Source organism: Phocoena sinus, chromosome 14 (assembly GCF_008692025.1).
Source record: "Phocoena sinus isolate mPhoSin1 chromosome 14, mPhoSin1.pri, whole genome shotgun sequence".
Taxonomy (NCBI): domain Eukaryota; kingdom Metazoa; phylum Chordata; class Mammalia; order Artiodactyla; family Phocoenidae; genus Phocoena; species Phocoena sinus.
The window spans coordinates 28,800,921-28,819,904 of record NC_045776.1 but is presented as its reverse complement, the minus strand read 5'-3'; the positions used below and the strand labels follow the sequence as shown (position 1 = coordinate 28,819,904).

The following is an 18,984-nucleotide window of genomic DNA, read 5'->3' as shown; positions in this document are numbered from 1 at the left end:
TTCCTTGGTCTGCAGAACAAGACATTTACAAAGAATTTTACTGGGAAGTTCAGAAAGTGCAGGGTGAACTTCTGTAGATTCACCAGCTTCAAATAACATAAAATAAGACTACTTGTCTCAGTGAGTTCTAGATTAGGGCATTCAGAGGCCTATTCTTTCATTAAGCTCGATACTTATAGCTCTAATCTGCAAGAAAGATTAAATACATTCTCACCCAGAAGTTGAAATAGCTGTGTCTTGGACAACAACCAAATAAGAACATAGGTTATATGTGTGATCTTGCAAGATCACACATGGAATCTTTCAAAAAAATGTATAAGCTCTTTTGGCTACATGTCTCGGGGAATTTGTTACAAATCTCATCTATAAATATTAGAACGCCATTATTTAAAAGATAATACAAGAAAAATATAAGCAATCAAGACCAGGCTTGCTTGGAGTTATATTCAGTTATTATTAGCCATCCTTGTTGCTCTTTGGAACAGAACCTGAAAGTGAGACTGGAGGTATCAGTGGTTTCAGGTTTAACCTTTAAAATTTCATGAGAGTGAGGGGATTTAGCAAAAGGACACTCAGCCCAGCTAGGATGGCCACTTTGAGTGTGTAACTTACTTCTTAGGCTGGGAGGAAGCTGGCTGCCTGGCCCCTGCATCACCCACCCTAAATGCTTTGGCAGTTAGAACTAATGCTTTCCAAATTGTAAGGTTGTTTACCTTTAGCTTGGATGTGGATGTGACTGCAACCTCACTGGGATGGTGACCCCGTGTAGCAGCCTGAGTGACCACTCTCTAAGTTCCTATTTGCACACCAATAACAGAGACACAGTACAAGACTATCTCATTGACCTCCCATCTGTCCTTCTGATTAGAAGTTCCTCCAGAGAATGTAGACAACCTCTTAGAAGTGTTTAGTGGGGAAAAGTTCCTGGAAAAAAAGGAGAGAGGAGACTAGATAATCTAGAGTCTGTTCCATCTCTTTTATCCCTGAGGTAAGAGACACACACTGGGGCACTGGAACTGTGGGGTCAGAGGGAACACAGAATTCACTTTATAGGTGGTAAAACAAGACCTGAATAAGTGAAGTGACCCCAAAACAGATCCCATAGTGAGTGGAGGCAGACCCGGGGCCAAGACATGAGTCTTCTCCCTCTGAGTCTAACTTTTGTACAGCAGTGTTCCAGTTATCATCCTGTGAGGAATAGCAACCTGTTGGTTCCATTTTACCTCCCTTAATTCAATTTCCACATTTCCTTCTGTGTGCCTGGAACTCTATTGCAGGCTCACTCATGGTTGGTGTGGTTCCAGAGCCTGTTGCTTGGTCGAAACCAAGCTTTCTTCCTTAACTTTTTTTCCTTTTCTCTGTCTTAACCCCTGCCACTCTCCCCTCCCGATTTGAATCTCCCAGTCCCCAAGTGTTAGGTCATCTAAAACTTTCTTTGGGTTGCCTACATATGGTTGGATTTGTTGTTTCTGCTTTTTCACTGGGTAAGCCACTTACTCTTTCTGGACCTCAGTTCCTAGTTGGTTTCTAACAACCCCAATCACACACGTAATTGGGTGTTTATCTCCCTTGCTGGGAGGCTGCCTTCCACACAGGCTGTCCCCAACTATTTTGTCATTTGAGGGATTGGAGTGGGATGTGGTTCATGTTCCATCCTGTAGCCAAAGTAAGAAGCAAGTGACACTTCACAAAATAAAGAGGGGGAAAAATCAATTTCCTACAAAATAGAAAAGGGAAAGGAGCACAGATTGAAAAGAGGACAGGTGAGGTAAAAAACGCATTTAATGAAAGGATGGTGTCTTTAAGGGAAATTTAAAACAGGGTCATTTGTTTTCCCCGAAGCCCCGAAGCCATCTTTGCTCTGTTTTCTTTATCTGTGTACCTGCCTACCGCTGCATCCACCCATCCACCCATCCATCTAGCTCACATGTTGTCATCTACTTTTCTGGCCCACGGGGAGGGAATATTTGAGAAGAGCAAATAACCTAGAGGATCCCTAGCACAACCGGGCTTCAGTGTGTCCAGCTGCATGTCTACAAGGCTGGGATCCTTTCAGCCAGATGTCCAGCGTGAGTCCCCCCACACTCCCCATTTTGTGTCAGGGACTCCCTTACCGGATGTAGTGTGTCCTTTTGATGAGGGGCCAGAGGAGGGGAAGTGATACTCCTGGGGCTGGAGGACACAGAGAAAAGTGGAGCAGCTTCCTCCCCTCTTTTGAAGGAAGCTCTGGAAGCTGTAGAATTTAGCAGGTAAAAATGAAGCTATTTGAGGGGCAGTCTGAGGCCCACGGAGGTCCCAGGGTGATGCTGGCTGCAGCTGTGCTGGGGGTGACTTATGGTGGTGTGGGAAGCAAAGGGAGAATCCTGTTCAAGAAGCTGGGTGTGAGAGGAATGCCAGCAGAATGCCTCTGCTTGTGAAGCTGAAGGTATTTCTCTCACCTGAGGGTCCCACAGTTTCCTTCATCTTCCCCCAGTCCCCCTGCTCCCCAGCCTGCCCTTTGGGCTTGGAGAGACCAAGAAAAAAAGTTGAACTTGCACCAAGAGAGAAACTGCAGCTCCTCAAAAATGGAAAGCAGGGTCATCATCATAATATTCTGAATGTGGACTGTTCCAGAGAGCAGGGAGACGTGTCAGGAATGAGAATGGTTTGAGACAGGGCCCAAGGATGCTGCCCAGCTCCACCAGAGAGATGAAAGAATTTTCCTCCTTCCTTTGCCTTTTAAATGTAATTCTGTCTGCCTTTCTCCCCCACACCCACCCAACCCTTTTTCTGGGAGCAGTGCAGACATTTAGCCATCCTGGGAAAAGGCAGGATCCTTTTCATTAACTGCAACCTGACTGCAGTCCCCAGAGCCATGGCGGAATGCATTTCCTCCCTCTTCGCCTCCCTGTCCTGGATCCCTCCCCACACGGCTAGGATGGTCTGAGCAGTGAACTCTTTTTCTGTGGGACAGAATGAGGAAGGGGTCTGGTCGGGGGGTGGGGGTGGGGGGTGGGGACAGTTTGGACCGGGTCTGGATCAGTGCTTTTGAGGGCAGTGATTTGTGGAAGCACATTCTCATCTCTTCTCCGCCATGCCTCAGCCTCCCCTACTGATTAATTCATTCAGATATTTGAATGCTATTTCATGCAGGAAATGCTCTAGGTGCTGAGCATTCTAGGTGTCATTTCCTCTTGGCAGCTTGAAGCATGTCATAAGCTGTCTCTCACACTTCCCAGTAACTTAGTCGTTCTAGCCCTCACCTCTAGTTTGACAATATTCTCCACTTTTCTTGTAAGTCATTTGACCAACAGGTACTTAATGACTGTTTGTCCAGACTCTTCTTAACACTTTGAGAAATGCAGAAGTTATGTAAGATTTATATAAACTATGGTCTTGTTGGGCATGGGCTTGTTAGGCGAAAAAAAGGAAAATACAAAATATATACAAAAGAGAAGTTTAAATAAGACCTAAATTGTGGGAATTCCCTGGTGTCCAGTGGTTAGGACTTCGTGCTTCCACTGCAGGGGGCACGGGTTCGATTCCTGGTTGGGGAACTAAGATCCCGCATGCCACAAGGCACGACCCCCCCACCGCCAAAAAAAAAAAAAAGAACTAAATTGCACACATCTTTCTTCTGCTTAAGAGAAGGGAAAGAGGATGTAAGATGTAAGTTTTCCAGGGAGGATGGGATAGATCCTAACTTTGCTGAGCAGGGGACCTAAGGAATAATAACCAAAAATTCTGTATCTTTATTTCCATTCAAAGTGGATATGGTCATTTCTCAATCCCAAACCACTAACGTGAGGGAATAGTACATATGCTGAGATGCCATGAACACCCTTGTGGTTTATTTTCTGTTGCAGCATCTCAGAACTGGGAAGAACTAGATATTTGGGGCTTACTTCTTCTGTCTGCCTGGTGAACCTCGTGAAAACGCAGTAGAAGAGTCCCTGCCAGCTCGACTTCCAGAGCCTGGAGAGTTTGAGACCTGAGTCCTATACACTAACACATGTCTGCGGCCCTGTTCTTGCAGAGGTCACTCCCATGCCCATACATCACCCTAGCCTGTCTGTCCCTCCTCCCCAGCTCCATCCCAACCTGTGCTTGAATCAGAGGCCCTAAGCCATATTGACAAGTCCTGAAAAGTAGATTGTTGTTACCAATTAAATAAAATAGTGTCTGAAAGGAAGGGTTAGTTAAGGGTCATTCATAGGGGCACACATTTTATGTTCCTGCCTGTGGCTCATTTGACTAACAGTCTGGCCCTCATCTTTTTTCCTATGTCATGTCTCCTCAACAAATTATCTCGTGTGCCTCCACCAGAGGCATCATGTTAAAGAAGAAAGAGGATAAGCTTTGGGATAATATACTGTTGGATTTAAATCCCAAAAATGTGTTCTACCTGTGTGACCTAAAAAAGTTTTTTTAACCTCCATAAGTCTCAATTTTCGCATCCATAAAGTGGAGATACTTTGTATTTCATGAGGGATTTATGAAGATTAAAAAATAAAAATTCTATAAAGCAGCAACCACTGTGCTGGGCACCCAGGCGATCCTCGATGTATCATGATTCCCTCCCTTCTTCCTTAATGCATGCCACAGCTGGCAGAGAACAGACGCAAAGGGAGCTGTGCTGGGGTTGGTAAACCCCTTTTCCACATCTTCTCCCCACTGCCGACTTGAAGCGGCTCCCCGCCTTGCCGCCTGTCCATTTTCAAGGCTCAGTTCAAACTCCAGCTTATTTCAGCAACCCTACCCTGACCCTCCTTGCCTTACGTTGTTCACAGTTTGACACTGACACCCTACTACACTTTGCTCACACTGACACATGCGTGTCTTACCCTTGGACCAAATTGTATGTTCCTTGAAGGCAGAGATGCTGTATAATTATGTTCAGCCCCCAGTGTCTCGTCAGGTACCCTCACGGCTTGTTGCTTGGCTGTGTGTGCAGTCAGGGGCTGAGCTGGCTCTCTCTCAGGATAGTGCCACCTTTCCAGGCAAATGCCACTTGGGGAATCCTGCCTGCAGGCCTGGGTGTGGGGAGAGAGGTACATTCTCTACCTCCTTCCTGCTCCATCCCAGAGTTTACACACCTTGTGCGTCATTTTTGACAAAGTCATTGAGAGAAGCTAGGGAGCCCAGGTGAGCTTTTCTGAGGGCTGGAGGCACTACAGCCCAGCGTGACTTCCTCTCTTTCTTGAACCAAACAAAATATTGTTACAGCAAATATGAAATCTTTCCTAGTTTTCACAGACGCTGTCCAGGCCTAACAAAGCTAGCAATCACACACCTTGAATCAAAATAAGCATCTGCCTTTTTTTCTCTTTAGCCCATTTTCCCAGCATTTTTGAGCAACAATAAAGAACGTGATTATTCTATTAATTTATGATTCCATTGAGTGCTTTCTGGAGAGCATGCAAAAATATTAAAACCTTAACTTTACCCTTTAATATTGATTAAACACAGAGCTACAGAAAATACATAACCTGACTCTCCTCATCTAACATTGTGCATAATAGTTGGAGGCATAAGCTATGAATACCTCAATAACATATAAAATCAAAGGCAATGTACGATAAAGGGAAACTGAGTCATGTGCAGCTGCAGAGAGGAAAGGGTCATTTTCACTGGTCTGAGTTTTAAAAAAGAAGAGGAAGAAGAAGAAGCAACAGTCCTCCCAGAGGAGATGGGCCTTTAACTGTCTCTTTTACTTGTCATATCACAGAATAATTTGATAATAGGAAAGAAGTCAGGGACCTTCTCCCTAAGGAAGTGTATGGACTCACACGTAATTTGTACTTACAATCTCAGGGAGTCTGTGGACTTGATGGAGTCCATCCATAGTTCATGATCCCTAACTTAAGGCTCTGAAGAATTAGTGGCACCTAGAAAGAAGGTAGGAGAGGGCAGCAGAGATAGTCAGAGATTGAGTAGACACAAGGTGAGAAGGCCATTCAGTCCAGGCTCCTATCCCAGAAGCACCGCATTTGCCTTTTGTGATTCTGCTGCTTTAGCTCCAGATCTGGGCTCTGGTGAGTCCATTGCCGATCAGTTGTTCTGGGGACACTGTACGCAAACTGTGAGAAGTATCACTAAGGAAGACTCCTTTGTTCTTTTCCAGCTCCTCCCAGCCAGTGACCTTGCAGCCAGCGACCTCAAAGGATTTCAGCCACAGGTAAGTTCCACTGATCCTTTTATGAATTGTGAGCAAACAAAGTTGGCACCAGGGCACAAACCCCCCACCTTGGATTACCAGCTTCTCTGACTTAAGGAACCAACCTTGACAATGACTTGGTAGTTTGTCCTCTCCCTCTGGCTCCTCCCATCTCATCATGAGCAAAACAACCTGTTTCTGCGTCTTTAATATTTTATAGTACGCAAGAATGTAGACCAAGCTGCTTGGAAAGCGTGGTGGTGGGTGATTCAGCTCAGGAAAACGTTAAACCAAGGAGGTAGAGGGTGAGGTTCTCTCCTGCATTTCTCCTCGTTGGGACAGGATACTCATATTTGTGGAATCTTTGTGAGCAAATGCCTTGTAGCCATGGTCTGGCAGCCAGGTTAATCTCAGACTTCTGCAGAGGCAGATGGTTGAGTTTTGCTGATCTTGGTTAGGAAACAAGCCATTATTATCTCTGGCCAGAATGTTTTTTGGAGGTCACTATGAGTAAGCCACAAGCGGCACAAGAAAGGGCTCTCTGGGGACCTCCCTGGCAGTGGTGAAGATGGAAAATCACCCTCCCTGTCTTTGGAAGGGAGCTTACTGTCACCACACAAATGCATAACCACCAACACACACACACAACAAATGCACAACAGACACACAAAGTCCTTGTGTTCCCCATGGATCCTAGTATAGATAGAGTGTGTATGCAAAGATAGGAAAATCCAAGAGCAAGAGCTGAGATGCTCCATCCCTTCCTCTGTCCCCCTTTCAATAGGAAACTTCCTGTCACTCCCCAACTCAGTGCTGCCCAAGGCCCCACCTGCTGCACCTCTGCAGAGACTCCCAAGGGCAGAGCAGGTAATTTCTAATAACAATAATTCCATATACTTGGGGATATTTTCTTCTTTAAATATGTTTTACATCCAAGAACTCCCTGTACCCTCACTACACTTCTCCCATGTGTGGTGCTGAGATCCCAAGACCTGGGGAGAAGAGGCCCCAGACCACTCAGAGAGCTAAGAACCAGAATGGGAGTGGAGCAAGAGGCTTGAGGGAGAGAATGAACAAAATAAAGGGCCCCGTTGGTGAGAGTTAAAGATAAATCCATGTACGGTTTGGGGTGTTCTGATCACAGCTTGTTGATCCTTCTGTCAGGATGCAATGGGGTTTTAAAAATAGATAGTAAGGAAGCCTTTTGACAATACTGAAAAATGACGATTTATTCAAGTACTTATTCATATAATTCACACAAACTTTCAGGTGATCTCAGGGAATATAAAACAAAAACAAAAGAAAGTCAGCATTTACCCATATCCCACCCACCTCCACACATATTCTCACAAAGCAGTGGGATAAATATTTATCTCAGCTAAATATTTATTTTTATCTGGAAATTTATAAAAATAAAGGGAAAAAAGGCTCTGTGTGATGTTGTTTTGTGGCTTGAAAAGGTTACATAGTGGAGACCGATTTTATGGAAGGGGTGTGTGTGTGTGTGTGTGTGTGTGTGTGTGTGTGTGTGTGTGGTTTTGACATTGTTTCTGACTTGACCATATTCTCTCCATGTTTGTTGAGCCACATTTCTAAAGATATTAGATTTAAAATGAACTATTAAGTTAGGTATATTGGGGGTCTGTCCACAACATTTGAGGCCATGATCCTAGAAAGGCAGCTTCCCTGCCCTCCCCACAGATAACCCCGCAGGTGGTTGGTACAGATGGCTCACTCCCCTGCTTCCATCTGACCTTTCCACATTATTCCATTTGTGTGTCATCCCCCCAAGGCTGGAATATAAATGCATATTTTTCACTCCTCAGGATGTGTGTTCCCGAGGCCAGGAAGCCCTGGAACCTTGTGGCTAGAGTGTAGTACCCAGATCAAAAAGTCAGTTCTGCAGTGTTGTTCCTGAATCAAAAAGCACCTGATGTGTCAACACCTAGTCAACATCACCCTCTCGGGTGCTTTTCCAAAGAGAGACAGAGCACTGCCCACAAGCTTGGGGCTGCCTCCTTCTGGCCCCACTGCACCACATCGTTGGCTTCTGTTGTCATTTTCCCTTCTCTCTTTGGGTTTCAGGTGAAACTGAGCCCCAGGCATCCTGATGTCCACAATCATTCATGGTCGTGTTTCCTTCTAGGCACTGTCACTGACTTTCAGGAGGGAACTTGCTGAGGGCCCCTCCCTGGGTTTACTGTCAGTGGGCCTGTCAGCTTTCACATAGTCCACATTCACCACGTGCATAGAAAAGTTTTTGTCTTTTTTTTTTTTTTTTTCCTTGAAGCCCGTCCCGCTGCAGCCTCTTAAGGAAAATAGTCATGATTTCCTCCCTAATCTTTGCTGCCCCTCCACTTAGAAAGTGTGGAGAGGGGTGATTGTATGAGGCTGGCCTCTTCTTGTCTCTCTTCTCCTTTCTGCATCCAGATAGAGCAGAGGAGGGTAAGGAGGTGACTATCAGCCTTTCTCCCTGTGATTATTGGTTTGTAAAGACACCATGTTCATTCCTGGAAATAAACACATTACTTTGAAGGTAGAGCCCAATGCTGAGATTCTACGGCCCGTACATTAGCGGTGGGAGTTCTCCCAGGCCAGCGAGCTTGGCCTCTGAGCCACATGGGGAGAACTGTCTGACCGGAGGCTACTAGTCTCAGCAGGTTTAAAAAGCACAAATGGAAATGCTCCTGAGATTCACACCTAAGTCACCCACACTCTTCTCTTCCATTTGGTTCCCCCCAAAAACATCATTCATTTTCCAACGCCTTGTTCTTCCTGCCTTTAAAGGAATGAACACACTTGAGTCCTGACCTCTTTTCTTGCCTTCGGATGATTAGAAATGAGGACCCTCATCTCCCTTTGCCAGACCATCTCTCTCCATCCCCAAAAGGAATAAAAAGAGGCATCTCATTCCCTTAGTAGAAGCCCCACAATCGTATGATTTCTTCTTCATTTTACTTGTACTCTTTTTTTTTCCCCTCAGTTTAAGAGCTATTAAGTGTTCACTAGAGATTTTGGAATGTGTGAAGGTGGTCAAAATGTACAAACTTCTAGTTATAAAATAAATAAGTCCTGGGGGTGTAATGTACAGCATGGTGACTATAGTTAATAGTACTATATTGTATATTTGAAAGTTATTAAAAGAGTAGGTCTTGAAAGTTCTCATCACAAGAAAAAAATTTGTAATTCTGTGTGGTGATGGATGTTAACTATAAAAATTAACTAAAAAGAAGAAATTTGGAAATTATAAAAAAATAAGAAAAAAAATCTCTGCACCCCAGAAATATTTATAATGACATTTTGGGGTATGGTCTTACAATAGTTACTGTACATAGACATACACATCTATGGGATTTTTTAAAAAAATTGATAATCGTATTTTATATGCTTTTTTTAACCTTCTATTTTGTTTGTTTGCATGCTTTTCATGTCACTGGAAAATCTTCTAGCAACTGGCTATTTTTGTCCGCTTGCTAGTACCATCATTTATTTACCACGCCCCTCTTGCTAGACATTCCATTCCTTTTGCAGGCTGAGCTCTCCAGGAGGAATCCAAGGCAAGTGCTAGATTCTCTGCTCTCATCTAAGATACAAATAGCATCCACGGCTTCTTGGCATTTAGTTCTTCTTTATCTCTCAGTTCCTACAGACATGTGAAGGTTGCTTAAATTTTGTAGTAAAGTGTCCATGTGTGCCCATGGGCATTTAAGCATCTGCTTACAAGGGCCCAGGTTGGGGATGCTGGGAAGAAATAACTGTAGTGTGGGGCCCAATCTCAGATGCAAGTTTCACCTGTCCAGCTGCAGTGCTAGGAAAGCAACCCTGAGAAGACCCATCCCCCACAGAGGAGAGCACCCACAAAAGGACTTGGTCCTCACCTGCTTCATAAATGCCTCACTGTCTCAGAGGAGAGAGGATTACTTCTTTCAGGAAAAATTGAGTTTTACTTCAAGTATGCCTCATGACAGGATTTTGGGAGGCAAGTGTAATAGCTGTTCTATAAAGGGTCGCCATTTTAAAGGAATTTCTAAAATGTCCATTCCCATTATGGCCAAGGGGACATTTGCAGTGAAGGGTAAGAAGAGTACCTCAGAACACAGAAAAACATTTTTCAGTGCGGAGAAAACAGGGCTTTCAGTCACTGAGCTGCCATTTCATTCAAAGGCGCCCATGGAGACCTTTATGTGGGGCTCCCTGCTGCACAGACTCTTCCCCAGAATTTCGACAATTCTGGAATGTTCTGCCACTACTATTAGCTTTGTGAACCTGGGGAAGTTACCTAGTGGCTTTAATCCTCATTTTCCTTATCAAGCAAAAAAGCTGTGCAGCTTATCCCACAGATTGTTGTGAGGCTCAAATTGTTGTGAGACAATATTGTGAAAGCAACCTAGCATGATGCCTGCCACACACAGTGAACACAACTTTTTCTTTTGATAGAAAAGTACAGGTTAAATTATTTAAGAATTGAGAAGAAGGAGAAATTATATCTGTATAGAGCAAGAAGGGAAGTCTTATAGGGAGAGATGTCATTCATTGTATGTGTGCCAGGATAGCTGAGAAGGAAGTGAGGCGGTGAACTTACTCCAGGGCAGGGGAAGCCTGGATGAAGACCAAACCAAGGGTGGAGATGCTTGGGTATGGTCTGGAGACTTGGAATGCTTTAATTACTCTGGTTCAGAGGGAGTATAGTGAAGATATAGCTGCAAATTAGGTTGGGACCAAATTGCAGGAGGTCTCCAAAGTCCAGAAAAATAGTTGAGCTTTTTTTTTTTTAAATGAACTATTATTGAAGTTTTCAAACTTATACAAAAGTAGACATGATAGTTTAATAAACCTCCATATATTATTCAGCTTTTATTATCTATTATTCAACTTTAATATATTGTTATAAAAGCCTTGATTTGGAGCATTTGCTGATTTCTGTGGTGTAAATATCCCCATGGTGAACAACTTTAAGCTGCCAATGGTTTAACAACCTGTTTGCAAAGTCTTTGACAGCCGGCTTTCCTGAGTTGGTGTGATTGGTTCCCCGCATACCACTGGGCCAGCTTCAGTAATCATTACCATTTGCCAGTCTTACCTCATCTATACTCCCAGATACATATATATCTTTTTAATTTTAAATTTGGGGAGACTATTTTTTAAAAATCCCAGTCATCATGTTATTTCACTCATAAGTAATTCAGTAAGCTTTTCTAACAAATAAGGGCTTAAAAAATACAATCACAATGCCATTATCACACCTATAAAAATAACAATCATTCCATAATATTTTCTAATGCCCAGTCCATGTTCAGATTTCTCTGATTATCTTAACGTGGCATTTTACAGTTGATATGTTTGAATAAGGACCCAGATTTTAGATTGTGACATCCATCTGAGGACAGTGTAGCCATTGAAGGTTTGAGGCTGGGGAAGAGTCGCAACTGTGATGCAAGAAGGTTATACCATAGTTAGTAGGTGTGATGAAAAGAAGAGGGGATCCAGTAATAAGCCTGTGCCATTGGTCCATGTGAGACATAGTAGGGAATGAAACTGGGCTGGGGTCAATGTGGACATGTTCCTGAGGGGATGAATGCCAGATAAAGTACAGGGGCAGAATCAGTGGACCTGGTAGCTGCTAGGCTGGTTGGAGAAATAAGGGGACCATAAACATAAAGGAAGTACAGGCTGAGAAGGTACTGTGTTCATTCCAGGATTAAGTGTGATTATCGCCCAGTGTTCAAAGGAGGGGGACTTTGTCACCCCTGAAAGAACCCTTAATCCATTTTCCTCAGGCCCCACAATCAGTTCTACTCATAGACCATCAGGGGATTAAACCATCTGCAAAATATCCTGGGCTCCATGAGTCCTAACCCAGAAATTTTTAATGCAGGCATGAAATCCCTGAGTTCCCAGGTTGCTTGTTCTTGCAGGGTTGATAGTGTCCTTCAGAACAGAATTCCCATTGTCTGATTCTGCTCCCATGCACATCCGCTGCCTACAGGCTCAGAGTCAACAGTCGTAAAGATGGAAAAGGGAGCTCGGGATTTTCCAGAGCACCCAGCCCCTGTTGGACTCAGCAGGAGTTGGTGTTACTACATGTCCACACGGCCTTTGATTGAGTGTACGTATGCCAAAGACTTACTAAAAGTGAACTGAATGCCGGAAAGTGTTCTTTGAACTTTACATTTATTCATCATTTAATCCTTACAAACCTCTGTGAAATCAGTAATAATATTATTTTCATTTTAAAAGTAATCACAGAGACGTTAAGGTCACAAAGCCCATAAGTGGCAGAATTAGGATTTGAACCCAGGCAGTCTGGCTCCAACACCTGTGTTCTTTACCTCTTATGCTATGACACCTTGAGTTAGAGCTTATCACCATTGTTAAGATAATTCAAACCCAACCTGACCACTGATAACACCAGGGCAAGCAGCCTCAGCTTCACTTTTGTGTATTATATTGAGTTTTCTTGATCTCAGCCTGTTCAAGGAAAAGCAATTCCTCTATCTCAGAGTAAGAGAGGGAATTGTTGTGGAGCATTTTGCATCCTTTCATCTTGGCAAAGCATTTCTGTTGTTCTCATCCCCTTGCTTCCCCAGTTCCCAAATGGAGAGTTGTGGTAGTTGTTGTCCCTTCTACAGAGGAAACCCAGTTGAGGCAGAGGTAGGTGGTGTAGTCTCCCATCTAAGACACACAACAATGAGAAGACAGGTTGGCTTGTTTTGAACTCGCCCTATAGTATCTACTTTGCCATTTTGGGAAGAACCACCCTAAAGCAAAACAGTGTATAAGGAAATCCCACTATCAGTGCTTACTTACTCCTTTCATTTGAGAACTGAAAGAACAAGACAGAACACCTAGAGTAGCAGTTCTCAACCTTGACTGCAGATGGGATTATCGAGGGAGCTTATGAAAACTACAGGAGCCCAGGCCCAACCCCACTGAATTAGTCTGGGTGGAGTCCAGAAGCTCCAGGTGTTTTCAGAAGCTCCCCAGAATCTAAATCAGCCTCCTCATTTTCTAGATAAAGACTGAGGCACAGAGGTAGTCTTGAAGAGGAGAGAAAATAAAAGACCCCACATTCCAGTGGCTTCTACCCTGTGTCGGGAATGTGCCATGAGCTTCACTTGCCCCTGGTGACTAAACCCACAGCAACCTTCTATCAGACAGCTTACTTCTTCCCCTTTCACTGAGGAAGAAAACGGGATCCAGGAAGAGGATGTATGGCTAAGCAGGGATTCTATAAAGCCTACACCTGTGCCCACCGCCTGCTATTTCCACTCAACAGTTGAGATTTGTCCAGTATTTTAACCTAGCTAGTGATGGTGTTGGGTTTATGACCTCCTCTGCTTGCTACCTAGACATTCTAGACTCTTAAGACACATACAAAAAGGCCCAGTTTTCCAACGCTGCCCCAAGAGAGAATGCGTGTGGTTGGCTGGTGCACCGCATCCCCTGACTTAAGGAGCGAGGTTGATCCCATACGTCCTCCTTGCTTAGGGTCCTGCTTAGTAAACTCACACCTTTTTCTCAAGGCCTTTATTCAGGCTTGCCCTCTGCCTCTTGCTGTGCATCTTTGCTCTCTGATTCAGTGCAATTCGGAGCATGGACTGCAGACTAGTGCTGGCCTGTCAAGTGTGTGTTACTGGTCCACAATGAGATGCATCGAAAAACAGAGTGTTTAGAAACTTTTATGGCAACTTGATATTTCCATGATATCCGAGCATGTGATCATTTTCCTACTAATTTATCTTTGTAGTATTTTACCAAAGTAACTATACAGAAATATGGGTTGGGAAAAAGAAAAACATGTCGTCATTCCCCAAAAATTGCAGATGCAGTTTCCTGGTTTTATCAAAAGGGTAGGATCTCGATTCTTGTTTTTTTTTTTGCCTTCTTCTATGAGCTCACGTGACTATGTTTGTATTGTAAATAATGGTCCCCCTCAAAAAAATGCCTCCACCCATAAAGGTGTTTTTCTGGCTACTTGTGGGATACCTACATAAAACATGGATCTTTCCCCATAATTCCTAAGGCAACCTACTTTATTTTGCTTACCTAACATGGACATCTGTGACAATAGTAGAGTACTTTAAACAAAAACATTTGTTCACATGCATACATATACTTTGCACTAAAACCCAAACTGACATTATTACTTTTCTTACATGAGATCAGCCTCTTCGTACTACAGGTATATCTTTTTTGCACTGCCTGCCTTGACAGTGCTTATAGCAGATTTTTTTTTTTTAAACCAGTATTGGCATTTAGTCCTGAAGAGAGAAGTTCTCCAGGTGTTTCCAGACTGTCTGGCATTTCAGTGGAATATTCTGAAGTCTTAGTTCTAAATCTCTTTAGACTTTAATGAATATTTTGTTTCTCCCAAGATGTTCTGACCACCTGAGGGCCGCGTGCAGGTGAGTCCAAATTAAAACAGACCTAATGTGCAGAAATTCACACGCAGGAAAATTTCTGGTTGGCAGGTGGGCGTTGGGAGAAGAAGGGCTTCCTCATATGCAGAAAGATTTTTCTCCTTTATCAAAGGAATCAATGTAAGTTATCCCTGCCAGCATATTCAAATATGATTTAACCCTCAAAATCTGATTTAAACTCAATTTTTCAGAATAGAAGTATAAAGAGTGAGGCCAACCAGTGATGATTAACTTTGAATGTCATTCTCTTCTCTTTCAAAGACAGTTTTCACCTGAAACAAAAACAAAAACAAACCAAAATGCTTAGCAGCAAGGGTGTAGAGTTAGATGATCTCTATGATCCCTTGAGACACAAAATGTTTAATTTCACTTTGACTTCTTCCACTGACTTCATGTTTCTAGTTTTCTATTCTTGTTTTTCTCTTCCGTCCTTCTGGTAAAGTGGCTTCAATTTGAGCTTCTTAAAAATCATCCTGTAATTCCGCTCACTTGAGGCTTGGGGTCATTGATGTTTTGTGATATATCTCAAGTATCTGTGTTTATTAGTGGATTGAGTTACAGATTTCCCTGTCTAAATTTTAATGTGATGCATCACTTCTATACATTTTTAGGGCTAGGAATGACTCACATGCAGAAAATACAAATTTACAGACCACCTTTAGGACTTGAAAGGAGGTATTTTCTTCAAAATCCCTTTAGCAGGATAGTTCTAAACCTGCCTAACGAGGAGAAAGGCCCATCTCTCCAACAAATAAGCACACTCACTTTTTATTTTTAAGTTCTTTCCAACCCTACTGTCTGCTTCACATTTCATTGGCCTCCTACATATCTACCCAGCCCCTTTCTGACCATCTTGTACCAGACCAAAGGGGTCGATTGAGAGGCATCAGGAGACCCCTACAAGAGAGGGGCCCCTCGTAGTGGAACAGCTTGCAGACCTCAAGTGGCATCTTCCAGCCATCTGTCTACTTGTGTTTGGAGCCTGCATCAAGTCTGCAGACAGCCTCCACCGCAGCATTCTGATATGTCCCTGATAAAGACCATCCCCTCCCCCTTCTCCAGTTCTGCACATGATCTTCCTTCTGCATCACTCGCTTCTTAAAAATGTGTATCACAGCCTCTGACAGAACCATGTTGCCAACATGTGTCCCAAGCCAATGATTCATGAGACAGAAAAACTTTACGTGATGTTGTTGTAATCTTTATTACTATAAATAGTAAAAATTGATGCTTATTTAGGAATACAACATGAATCTCTCTCACCCTTCTGTATCCAGTAACTAGCACAGAGAACATTTCCCATTACTTTATCATTTAGTAGTTGAAATCACAGGTCTGCCCTGTATTAGCTGTGTGGCCCCCATTGAATATTTAATGTGTATGTGGCTCGGATACTGTTTTAGTGAAAGAAGGATACCTGTTCCATGGGATTTTGAGGAGGACTGAATAGATAGGCCCACAAAACAGTATCTGGTATCTGCTAAGCGCTCCATACAGCAGACACTCAGTATGTGCTGTAGTTCTTATTTTTCTTGTAAGTTACATACTGAAATTGAACCTGGACTGCTGCAGCAGACTTCAGAACACAAATTGCAGCTTTCCAAGACAATATAATTAGAATGTGGGATTACCAATGAAAAAGAAACCATAAAAAACAAACAAAAAATCTAGATCTTGCCTGATGTTTTCACTAGTTTGTTTATGACACTTGCCAATCAAAGTGAGCAATGGTAGACAGCCCAGCCCTGTGAGAATGACCCTACAAGAGGAAGGAGGAAGACAGGATGAATGGGATGGATAAGGGACAGATAGGAACTGTTTGGCGGGGACATGAGAACACCCAGAAAGAAGTGCCTTTGTTGCTTGCTTCTTTCCCTTACCACCTGTGGCACTTTCCCATGGAGGAGGACTAGCTAGAAAGTGTTCAAAATCGGCTGTCCCCAACCTTTTTGGCACCAGGGACTGGTTTCGTGGAGGACAGTTTCTCCATGGACCAGTGTAGGGGTGGTTTCTGGGTGATTCAAGAGCATTACATTTATTGTACACTTTATTTCTATTATTATTACATTGTAATATATAATGAAATAATTATGCAACTCACCATAATGCAGAATCAGTGGGATCCCTGAGCTTGTTTTCACTTGGCACTCACTGATAAGGTTTTGATATGAGTCTGCAAGCAATTGATTTATTATGGTCTCTGTGCAGTCAAACCTCTCTGCTAATGATAATCTGTATTTGCAGCCGCTCCCCAGCGCCAGCTAGCATCACTGCCTCAGCTCCACCTCAGATAGTCAGGCGTTAGAGTCTCATAGGGCGTGCACAACCTAGATCCCTCACACGCGCAGAGTTCACAGTAGGGTTCACGCTCCTATAAGAATCTAATGCAGCCGCTGATCTGACAGGAGGCGGAGCTCAGGCGGTAATGCGAGCCATGGGGAGTAAATACAGATGAAGCTTCGCTCACTTGCCCGCTGCTCACCTCCTGCTCTGCGGCCTGGTTCCTAACAGGCCACCAGTACCAGGGTTGGGGACCTCTGTTCAAAATGACTTCAAACAAATGGCATCAAGAGCTTTTTCAACCACCAGAGCATTGCCTCATCTGAACCAACTCCCTTGGGTCTAGTGATCCTCGGCATAATTCTGGACATCTACTTCAGCTCCAACCCTGTAAAAGAATCACAGGCACAATGATTTATTGCCCAGAAAAATCAGTGAGGAATTGTACCAAAGTGCATTTGGATGGGTGTTGTTCAGGGAGACTGTGTTAGGGCTTGGGGGCTTTGGGGGGATTTTATATGATGACTTTCATATCCATAAATTCAGTTGTTTCTATATTAAAGATGAGATAAGAGCTGATTCAAGGAGCATATGGGTTCTGGGGTCCGTGGGCTGTCAGATGGAGGTGGCACCTGCAGAAGGGAGCCGTCCTGGCTGCAGGACTCTTGTCTCCAGTAAGCAGTCCATCGTCAACATGCTGACAGGGCAAGTAGCTTGCTGATGGGAATGAGAGGTCTGTACCCAGATGCGAGCCTTGTTTGTACTGTGAGAAAACACAGCTGGCTAAATTTGGCTTTCTTACTCTTCATCTGGTTAGGAACAGAAATGCCAAAGTGGAGAATGGGGGGATAAGATGAGCATTGTGTAAAAACATAAAGAATCTGTGTACAAAAAGTAGATGCTCAATGAATATTTGTAGAACCCATTCTAGGGATGCATGCATATCAGAAGTAAAAATAGATCCCCCAAACAAAAATGCATGTATCCAAATTCTGATATTTCTTTAATGCCTCTGGCCTTGTGGTTATGATAAAGATAGCTTCTATTACTTGTCTTATTTTTGGAGCTAATGAATTTTGTGAGCCTTTTTTTAGGACAAGAAAATCTTTGGAGCTTTGCGTGTCTTTCACCATTATTTAATGGTATAGCAGGAGCATCCAGGTACCTCTGGAATTGGGACTAGAAATACACAGCTTTGAATTAAATCAGTTTGACTCACCCACCTCCGACCTATTGCATTATTGACATCTTGTGAAAGGTGACTAAGGCATGGGGTCTTGAGAGAGGTGGGAAGAGTGCTGAAAAAAGAACTGTCTGTGAAATCTCAGCCTGCAGGCATCTGGAGAGACAGTGCGTTTCATTCTTGATAAACTCCAGCAGAAAAGAGCAATCAGCTAACCGAGAGCTGGACAAATTAAATGGCTGAGTATTATTTCAAAGGGGAGCTCGGGCAGCATCAGAAATTCCCCATCAGCTGTAATAACGCCAATTACTTTGCTAACTGCAGATTCCATCATGATGTGTTTCGTGCAATCAGGCGTAGGACTCTTACAGGGGCCTGATGGGTTTTGTTTACTCTGAATGTGCATTTGTAGAGAATCTTTTGCGCCCAAAGGCTTAGAGCTCTGAGCATCTTCTTCTCCGTCCAGACTCATCCACAGCTGAGGGAGATTATCTCTGAGATGGAGGCGGGAGCAGGCTGGGCAGGCTGGACCCAGTGCCCCTCTCACTGGAGAATGCCTGGGATTTAAATACAAAGAGAACAGCTGGGTGTGGTAGTTCTTAGTGAATGTGGCAATCTCTAGAAAACCTGTTCGTTACCCAACTAGTAAATAAATACGTATCTCTGATTATGAGCGAAGCTTCTTGGCACATCGGAGCGTTGGACAGATCACCTTAAACAGTAATAGCAAACAGAAGCTCTGGGAGGAAAGACGGCGCCAAGAGTTCATTAAGCCTTAAATACTGACAAATGGGGGTGCAGGGCTTTCATTGTCTCCCTCTGAGAATCATTTGGCTGGATGTCAAACAGCTCATTTCAAATATGGGAAGACATTGTAAGAGAGGAAGATATCCCTCCTCCTCCCAACATTTTAGCAGGGGAAATAAAATTTGGAGAGTCTACAGGAGCATTCATTTTCTGTTTAC

The 18,984-nt window shown here is 43.5% G+C and overlaps 1 protein-coding gene across 1 annotated transcript in view; it reads left to right on the top strand.

Annotated features, from left to right (window-relative positions):
• Positions 1 to 18,984, top strand: part of SETBP1 (SET binding protein 1) — a 386,267-nt gene that overhangs the window by 193,233 nt on the left and 174,050 nt on the right. The window contains exon 3 of the mRNA XM_032602887.1: positions 6,104 to 6,157. Coding sequence (XP_032458778.1) covers positions 6,104 to 6,157 — 54 coding nt within the window. The remainder of the gene's footprint in view (positions 1 to 6,103; positions 6,158 to 18,984) is intronic.